We start from the raw sequence: 9,840 nt of genomic DNA on the forward strand, positions 1-9,840 counted from the left end.
AACTGAAGAACCACAGTACAATGGAAACGACGTTTTGGGACCAAAAATCTCATGCGCGTACTCTTCTATTATAGTGGCTCTAGTGTCAACCATTTTATACGTGGCAACAAACTTTATGACAACTTCTTTTGATACTTAATCATTTTTTTTCTTGTTCATCATAAGTGAAAAAAAACCTTATTTATGTCAAAAAGGCATATTTTCAAGGCATAGTTGTCACTAAGGTTGTCCCCAAAAAGCGGTTTTTTAGCCAATTTAAAGTTTGATTCTTCACTTTTCATACTATTTGCCATTTTTGAGGGAACAAGTCCAATAAAATCGAGCCATTTGTCAAATACATTAAATATATTGCGCTCAATCACTTTTCAAAGAACCTCTATGCTTAGTTTTGGGGTTGTTAGACATTTTTTTCTTCTTTTTTGATTTGGTTTTTCACGGTTTTCTAACCGCTACAGGGAATGTAATCCCCAGTACTATTAAAATGAGAGGTTATGATTCGTCTATTTATTACCTTTCAATCTTTACATGAAATTTGGCCTACCAACAAATTTGAGTGGGCAGACCAAGTTAGTCCTTGAATGCAGGGTTGATCTGGTATGATATCTAAAAAAAATTCCAAGTCTGACTTGAAAGCTACAACCGGATCAACAACGCTCACGTATTCCTTACGAATATTAGAGAGAAGCAAATTAAACAATGAAGGAGCCCGAGAAAGAAGAGAAGTGGACTTCATTGTTCGAACTAGCCTGGTTTCTCGAGGGCTTGAAGGGGCTCTCAAAACGCACATTAAGCCTCTACGGTCACTGCAATTGACCCTAAACCCTGGGTTGGGACAAAGCTCATGAATGCTTTTGAAAACGTACAATATCAGATACCTTTCGTACCTTCTCTGAATACTGTACAATCCCAACCTTTCTAACCTCTCCCAATACGAGAGCTCTCTCATATCTTCAATGTTCCTAGTAAAACATCTTTGGACTTGTTCAACCTTTTACAAACCTGTTGAAGCACTTGGAGCTAAAAAAGGTGAATCATGTTCAAGTTGTGGTTGCACAATCGACTTGTACAGAGTTAGCATTGTGATGCTATCTCTGGACTTAAACGTGCGATGTATCCAACCACACATTTGAAAAGCTTTACCAACTTTCAAGTGGGTATGCTCATCGAACTTTCCATTATTCTCTTGCTTACTTCAATTGGCTATTAATGGGTCTTTTTCTTTCTTTTCTCTCTTTTTTTGCCAGAAATTTGCATCCCTAGAATCACGACTATATTTTCCAATTTGTTATTGTACAACCGCATAGATAAACATTTTTCTTTCAATGCAGCCGAAACGCTAAGGTGGAATTATACGTGCATTTTCCTGGTCGCCTTGGGGAGAACCAGCAAATGCCCAATGAAGTGACTCCAGGCCAAATTCGACAATTCCAAGTGATGTATCAAGACACTCACTTACAACCTATCCACTTTTTTAACGGATCCAAGTCATGTTGGGAAATCGGAGATGAAGATCAAAAAGGCACACCTTGTCGCTCCTTGGAAATCATTTTGGGCAAAAGCAACGATGAGATCAGGGCAAATCGATTGCCCAATCGAAGTGAACAATACCTATATTTCATGCCTTATGTTCTAAAACATGAGGAAAAATTCGCCTATTCCTTTTTGAGATTTGCATCTGATGTTGGCGGATATTCTGGTATTCTGACTGGCATGTCTTTGCTTCATGGACTGGCAGGCTTTAGAACCTTGGTCAGGAAAACCGTTCAGTAGCCTTAACACTTCCAACAACACACTGTAAAGAGGTCATGTTGGATTTTTACATTATTCTTGTTTTTAATGACAAATGTTTTTTTTTCATGAACAATTGATGTTCTTGGATGCGAGAGAAGAAGCTCTGATGGGAAACGAAGCACAATCATTAATCTATGTAGTTGTTGTTATTGTTGTTAAATAAAGAAAATGAAGGCTGATGGAGTCTCCTCTCATTTGTCTTTAACATTTCAAAGCCTCAATTCAATCCCATGATTTTTTATAACCAACTTTGGAAGAACTGTTAAGACCTAGGGCATGCGACATCCCACAGGAATGTTGAGGAACATTTAACCAAGAGACAATCAATGTAACAAAAAGTTGACGACATGGCGCAGGTCTCGTTCGTTAAAGCATCAATTAAAGCTCTCAATTTAAGACTCACAAGCTTCGAAAGTTTCGGATGTTTCAGGACTGACTAATATTTTTTAGAAATATTCCAATCCAAGTAGCTCATTACTGTAGCTTAAAATTTGTTCGAAACCAATTTGGATTTTTAAAAGCTTACAAACGTTGAAGCTTCTACACTTCCAGCAGAAATGCCAAATCACTTTAAATAATGTAAAGTGGAAGAGGAGTATGTGACCCTGAGTAGATCGTTGTACATCTTTCTTTATAAAGGATCTTAAAACTAAACTATATTTTTCAGCTGATATGACGTCACTCACATTTTTTGACGCGGGAAAAACATTCATACACCTCTACATTTACTGAAGCTTCTGAAGGTGCCTAGTTTTATTTCAAGAGAGGCAATGTTTCAAAGTACGTAGTTGGAAAGTTAAATTGCAACAGTAGGGTATCATATCTGTAACTCCTTCCCACCCTATCCACTGTGAAATTTTCCAGCTATTCCCTCACAGTTGGCATCTCTGCTAATTTGCACTACATCTCATCCTTGCCACATCCTTAATCTGGAATATCTGGTTGTGACAGTCTGTGGCAAAAGCTAGTTTTGCCAATGACCCAAATGGAGAATGGAAGTCCAGTAAGTTCAATTCAAGTGCAAAACATCAGATTGTAGATCGACGTGCCTTTAAATATTAAAAGAAAATCTGGCCCTTTTTGAAGCAGAAGTCAGAGTACGTTTTTACTTGGCGTTTTTGGGGGACATCTGGCGATTTTTAGCCTGTTTTTATCTGACAGCCCCTCCCTCTGCGTCCTCTCGTTGTGGGCACTTAAATTTATATCATGACAATACGTCTAGAATGCCTGATTTTAACTAGGTATCTTTCGCTGCACAACTTATTGCTGATCTATTCTAACACCAAAAATACGCTGGTCACTAGCTATTTTGACAGACCTTCAAAATTTTACAAGGATAAGATTGCGAGCACTTTTGTCATCAAACAAGAATAAACAGATAGCTAAATATTTCATCCTTGTAGAATACCAGTGACTTCTCATCTTCATTTTTCCATTAAATTGTGCTAAAAAGCTGAAGATGAGTTTATTAAAAGCTATTTTTCATTTTCTGCTTATTCGTTATTTACATATTTATGATTTTGGAATGTTACCCATAAAGGACTTCAATGGTTTCCCAACAATTGTTCATTTATCAACCCCCTGATAAATTCTGGTATTTAAGAGGATATTCTCTCGTTTCTATGTTTTCTGTTCTCAAGTGTCGTCCATGTCCAGACTTCCTTTTTATTGACTAATGGTACAATATACAACATTATACTATATATACAAAACAAATTTTATCACATAAAGTCGACGAAGTAGCGATTCACAGCCCACTACCAAACAGTTTTCATTGCAGCTTATTTTTTTCTGGATGAAGCGTTTAGTGTTTCTAAATACCGGCAAAAGAAAAGAGCCGGAGAAGTGCAAGAACTAGTAAAAAATGATTTCGTGTTAGAATAAAGTAATCATTCTAATTATCAGCAATAATTTTAATCAACAGCAATTTTTTGCATTCGTTGTTGCCTTATGGATTTCGAACTCACGTTACATTTTGAATAGCTTTTAACATCAAAGAGTTTATTTTAATGTCTTCTTTTACTTTATTTTCTGGGGGTGGCTTTAAATTGTGACATTTTAACAATGAATTTTATTCGTTCACGGGAATGAGCAAAAAGTTCTTGATTGACGAAAGTCAATTCTTGAATTAGATCAATCAGATCAATTGCAGGAATGGGTTGCTGTGAGTAACATGGCACTGAATGGAATGAAATTCCGCTCAATGACCTTTGGGTCGACGCTATTAGACACTCCACTATTAGATGATGAAGATAAGGACATTGAGCAGGTCTCATCCATGAAGGATTTAGGTGTAGTCCTCCAAGATAATGGAAAGTTCAATGAGCATATCCAGTTGAAGGTGGGTAAAGCTTTTCAAATGTGTGGTTGGTTATATCGCACGTTTACGTCCAGAAATAGTGTCACGATGCTAGCTCTGTACAAGTCGATTGTTCAGCTGCATCTTGAATATGCCTCTCCCATTTGGGCTCCAATTAGTTCAGCAGGTTTGTAAAAGGTTGAACAAGTCCAAAGATGTTTTACTAGGAACATTGAAGATATGAGAGAGCTCTCGTATTGGGAGAGGTTAGAAAGGTTGGGATTGTACAGTACTCAGAGAAGGTACGAAAGGTTTCTGATATTGTACGTTATCAAAAGCATTCATGAGCTTTGTCCCAACCCAGGATTTAGGGTCAATTGTAGTGACCGTAGAGGCTTAATGTGCGTTTTGAGAGCACCTTCAAGCCCTCGAGAATCCAGGCTAGTTAAAACAATGAAGTCCACATGTCTTCTTTCTCAGGCTCCTTCATTGTTCAATTGGCTGCCCTCAAATATTCGTAGGGTTTATGTAGGGGTTGATCCAGTAGCAAGATTTAAGTCAGACTTGGACAAGTATTTGACTAAAATTCCGGATCAACCTTATATTAAAGGATTAGCCAGATCAGCCAACTCCAATTCGTTGGTTGATCAAATAATATATATAAATAAAAGTAAAGTATAATAAATAATCTTCTCGTCTTGAACTGCTGGGATTCCAATCTCGGTAGCGGTATGGAAGTCCGCACCAAAAAAAAAAAAAGGAAGTAAATGACGCAAAAAATGGATCTCATACCTATGTGGAGTCACTTTTTTTTTGCTCCTCGCCTCTTTGGGCGACCTAATTTGGCTTCTTACAATTCGTTTCCATGAATTTATCTTTTTCAAATCCCAATTTTAGTTTCCTAATCGAATTGTATTTTGTTTTTATCTATCAGTTTCCGATTCCAAACTGTGAGCCTGTGAGGCTCGAATTGTACTGTGAGTCGCAGTTTTATCGACACATTGTGCGAAAATCTGTGTCGTGTAACTGGACCATAAGCGGTATGATCCGAATTTGCTTGCCTTCTCTAGTGGCAGCGAAGCGGTTAACAAAGTGATATTTCTAACCATCTGAGCATGCCATGATATTAACAAAGTAACATATTTTTAACTGCTTGAACCGGTTCCTAGCATGGTAGGTCAGTAGGTAGGTAGGTAGAAGGTAGGGCTTCACATTTCGACATGAACAACTGAATGAGCTAGGGAAGCAAGCAAGCAAGCATGATGATGAAGTTCATAGAAGTTCAATGTTTTCCGACCCTGTATCCATTGAAGTGTGTGTATTTTAGCCGGATAAACGAGGGAGTATTGGCGTATGAATGCATGTTGAATTAAAAAGAAGGGTTTAATAATGTTATCAAAATTCAAGCTCAGATCATAACCCCAACCATGGATACATGTAGCAGTTGTTGTTAAAAGAGTTGGGTTCGGGTCCTGACTTTACTCGTCATCATCGGCATCCATGGGACCTGAAGGCTTGGCCTTGGGACCTCCTGCCCGTTTGGCCATGATGATTTGATCCACCCTGAGGATTGTGCATGCCGCATTCACGGCATACTTCAAACCCCAATGCTTCAACATGAGCAAGTCCAAGATCTCGTTCTCTACGGCGTCCATGGTCACATTCGAGCTGTCTGAATCGATGTTCACGCCCAAATTCTTCTGGCCCTGTTCGTGAGCAGTGGCCAAGGAGGTGATGGCAATGCGGCCTTTCGAGCCCGAGTTCTCTGCCAACTGTCGGGGAATGGCTGTTAAGGCAGTGGCGAAATTCTTCACGGCGTATTGCTCCAGACCTGGAAGCGTCTCTCCGAATTTGCCCACAGACCTTGCTAGCTCCATTTCGGTGGCACCTCCTCCTGGCACAAGACGACCATCCTACAGAGAAGACCAGACTAGGATTATTTGGTTTTTATTTTTTTGCTATTGAGCCATCGTAAAAGGATCAATACTTCTAAAGTCAGTCGTGCTTTTGACTCCATACCATCAAATTCATAAATTGACCAATAACCGTCGAGACAGTGAATTGAAAGTGTATTTGAGAACTAGTCAACGATCAGTGGGTAAAAAACATTACTCTCTTTTTGACTAGACAGTTATGTTGGGGTTAGCCCGCGAGTCTTTTGATTCTCGAACTTTTTGCCGGGCTCGACTTCTTTGGCTAACTCTAATCTTCATGGTTACCAAATGGTTTAGACCAAAAAGAGCTAAAGGTGTACCACCAAGATTTAGTAAAGAACTAGACAAGGAGCTAAAACTGTATTCGGGTTAAAAAAATGGGCTATCTGACAGCGCGAGGTTTGCTCTTAGGGCTGTCAATTTACGACCCTGTGGGTACCAATGGTAAAGCAACGTTTATACCAAAGTTGTTGAAGCTCTTCATAATTTTTTGTTAAAAACGCATTAAGACCAAATTTGCAGTGTTGATATTTAGCGTTACTGGCTGATTTCTAGTATCGGATTTTGTGCATAGATATCCATTTGCTTTGGGCGTCTTGAGCGGCGGTAGAAATCATTCTGGGCCCATGCAGAGCCCGCGTTATCATGGACCTTTAACTGCATATTTCCGTCTGAGTGAAGATGAAAGGAAACTGATAGGAAATATTCAAATAAAAAGTGCGGATGAACGTTCGTTTTGACTTTTATTTGTGCACTTCTGTGCATCTAGTGTCTGGGAAAGTGCTTCCTTTCCCCAAGGGTTCTTATTCCAATCACCCTTTAAGGATTGGTTCCTTACATGTTTAATTCACGAAGGAGTACATCCCGTTTCCAAACAAAATCCAATGAAATCTTGTATACTCAATAATAATCGAGTCCTTCCTATAGGGCTCGAATCCAGGCAAACACTCCGAAACCAACTTACCCTGCAAATTCCCTTGAAGGTGTTCACCCCATCGTCAATGGCTCGCTCAATGTCGTCCATGTAGTTGTCCGTGGACCCTCGAATAACCACCGTGGCCAAGGGAGACTCGGCCGACTCCAATCGGAACACGACCATGGACGTGTCTCCAAGCTCATCCACATAGACTCGATCGGCGTATCCGAGCTCCTCGGCAGTGGGTGGGGTGACTTTGGGCAGGGGCGTGGCGCCCACCGACTTGCACAGCCGACGGATATCCCATTTGCTGCTCAATCGCACACCCATAAGATTGTACTTGTTCATGTAATGAAGAGCCATATCTCCGATCTTGCCACCGGACACCACGACTGTGGCTCCGGAATCGGCAATGGCCTTGATCTGGTTCTCCAAGAGCTCCTCCTCGCCACGACTGAATTCGGTTAGCTCCTTGGCGGTCTTGATGAGCACCGTACCTTTGGTCTCGGTTTGCATTTGGTCCACGGGACACGTGTAGACGGCAATCTTGCATTTGTCTTGCTTGATCACGTTGCTTTGAACAGTCTTCTTGAACACCATACCCTAAACAAGCAATCATTCGTGGTTATAGGGGGTCACGTCTCAAAGTCAGTTGGTCCAATTCATAAATTTGGAATCGAAAAATTCTATTTAATATTACCTTTTCATTTTATTGACCTGTGCTTATATTCTCTAGAAAAAACAAACCAAACTCTCAGACCGAGGTCAATACATGAAAGTTCATGCAATTTCAAGTATTGGGAACATAGGTACAACTTATATAAATAATTCAAAAAACAGGTTTCCCTGAAAAGGACCGACCAAAAGAGTATATCTAGGTATTGACATCTGAAGCCAGTTATTGAAAATTATTGAAACGAAAACAGCATTTCAACCTTCAGGATCTTTTGTTTGGACTCTCAAAGCGAGATCAGCATTGAACACGATATCAAGTAATTTCAAGCACCGCGTCTCCCAAGTAATCCATATTGTTAAACAGAGGCTTGATCTGACAATTTCTTAAGACACGGTTTTAAATATTCAAAAGAATATTTTAAGGTCAAAATCATCATTTCATTTCCAACAATGTAAAACGACAAGGAATTCAATTACCTGCACAACGTCCGATTGGAGCAATCCGGATCCAAGGATCTTGCACACGCGCACATTATCCACATTGAACGAGGTATTTTCCGGCAGGATCGAAATACAAGCCTTGGTGATGAGATCGCTCAGGAAATCTTCGTGGCCATACTGTTTGCTCATGACAGCGGATCTCACGGCCTTGGCCACTTGTTTCGCATCGCGTGGGTCCTTGACCTCACCGCAAGATAAACCTTCCAGGTCTGCCAGGGCCTTTTCTAGGGCCAATTCGTAGCCCTCAGCGATCTCAGTGGGTTTGAGTCCCATGCGGATGAGTTCCTCCGCCTCGCTCAAGAGAGCTCCGGCCAAGATTATGACGAAGTTAGTGCCATCTCCCACTTCTTGTTCCATCATCTGGGATCCCAGGATCATCATCTTGACAGCGGGATGTTCTACCTCGAGCTCGCGAATGATGGTGGCGGCGTCATTGGTGACGAAGAGCTTCTCCAAGTGGTTGATGACCATCTTGTTCATGCCATTAGGGCCATAGGCCGAGGCCACGGTCCCACTAAACTCTTTACACGCGGCTGGAACAGGAACAAGAGCATGGAATTGAGGCAGGAATAGTTCATCTTATGAAGTATTTGAAACATCTAGCGGGTGATGTCTTCTTCTTTAAAATCATTTGTCGTTTTAAATCCATTTTAAAATCTAACTTTGCAACAAGTCGCCTGACTAAATCATCATAATTATTGTCGCTCATTAGTGTTGGGTAAAAATTTGTCACATGAGATTTCCATATCCACTACAACTTGTGGTGAAATTGCATATTTTTTTCCATCGGGGAATTATAAGTTCATTTTGCCCAGTCGTTCGAATTCATTCAATTAACCACAAGAACGGGTAGAAATCACACAGAGTGAAATCATCCCCGTGGTTCATGGGTAGATGGATCTACCAATCGATGAGTCATCATTCAATCCGATTAGCATAGTCTCATCACCATCACAAAAAGGAGAATCTCAGCTCAGTCCCTTCGCTTCATAATGGTTAAAACACGAGAAAAAGGAGTCAGCCTCTGAACCTACAAATGTTTCGGACAACAGCCTCTTCGACACCGGAGAAAAACTTGGAGCCGTCTTTGAGCATGGACGCGAATCCGGGAGCACGGGGAACGTGGAGGGCCATGATGGACAGTGGGAACGATCAAATGAGAACCACAAGAATGGAAAAGATCTATCAATTCAGGAAATCAAGCACAAGGATGACAATTCGAGATTCGATTTTCTCGTTGGTCCAACCGGCAATTTGAGATCTTTCACACACCTGGACGGAAGATGCAAATCAGGGAAGAGTTTAGGGCAGGCTGGCCAATACAGATGAGTGGATTAGGCCAAAATACGAGGTAGAAAAGAGTCATTGATGGTCTGGTTTGATTCTTGGCCCAAAATGGGGTTTAATGATTGTTTTCCTCATTTTTCAGAGTTGGGTGGCTTCTTTTTATTTGAGTGCCATTTTTGGGCGAGAAATACCCTTCATGTTAGGCAAATCATTCAAATGAGCCATTTTTGTTCCTAAAGAATGTTCAATCATGAAGCTCCACAGCAGCTTATTGCGGTTAACACTCAAATCACCAAGAGTATGCTTAAGGGTTTGCTTAAGGGCTTGAAACAAAGTGCTTATATATCAAATGAGCCAATAATTATGCGTCCATACACGTTTCTTACACTGAGCCCAGAAGGCTTACTATCTAATTGAAATTTTCAAAGTTTTGCAGA

The 9,840-nt window shown here is 40.5% G+C and overlaps 2 protein-coding genes across 2 annotated transcripts in view; one reads left to right on the plus strand and one right to left on the minus strand.

Moving 5' to 3' along the window:
- Positions 1–1,970, plus strand: part of LOC131893667 (uncharacterized) — a 7,420-nt gene extending 5,450 nt beyond the window's left edge. Inside the window, exon 3 of the mRNA XM_059243771.1 lies at positions 1,329–1,970. Within this exon, the coding sequence (XP_059099754.1) occupies positions 1,329–1,770 (442 nt within the window). The 3' untranslated portion in view covers positions 1,771–1,970. The remainder of the gene's footprint in view (positions 1–1,328) is intronic.
- A 3,423-nt stretch (positions 1,971–5,393) lies between these two features.
- Positions 5,394–9,257, minus strand: LOC131893153 (T-complex protein 1 subunit theta-like; the record flags this gene model as incomplete). Its single annotated transcript, XM_059243103.1, is given in 4 exon segments — positions 5,394–6,003; positions 6,989–7,543; positions 8,093–8,649; positions 9,151–9,257. Coding segments are annotated over 4 exon segments (1,647 nt in total). The 3' UTR covers positions 5,394–5,568.
- Between the last annotated feature and the right edge of the window lie 583 nt (positions 9,258–9,840).

Source organism: Tigriopus californicus, chromosome 2 (genome assembly GCF_007210705.1).
Source record: "Tigriopus californicus strain San Diego chromosome 2, Tcal_SD_v2.1, whole genome shotgun sequence".
Classification (NCBI taxonomy): domain Eukaryota; kingdom Metazoa; phylum Arthropoda; class Copepoda; order Harpacticoida; family Harpacticidae; genus Tigriopus; species Tigriopus californicus.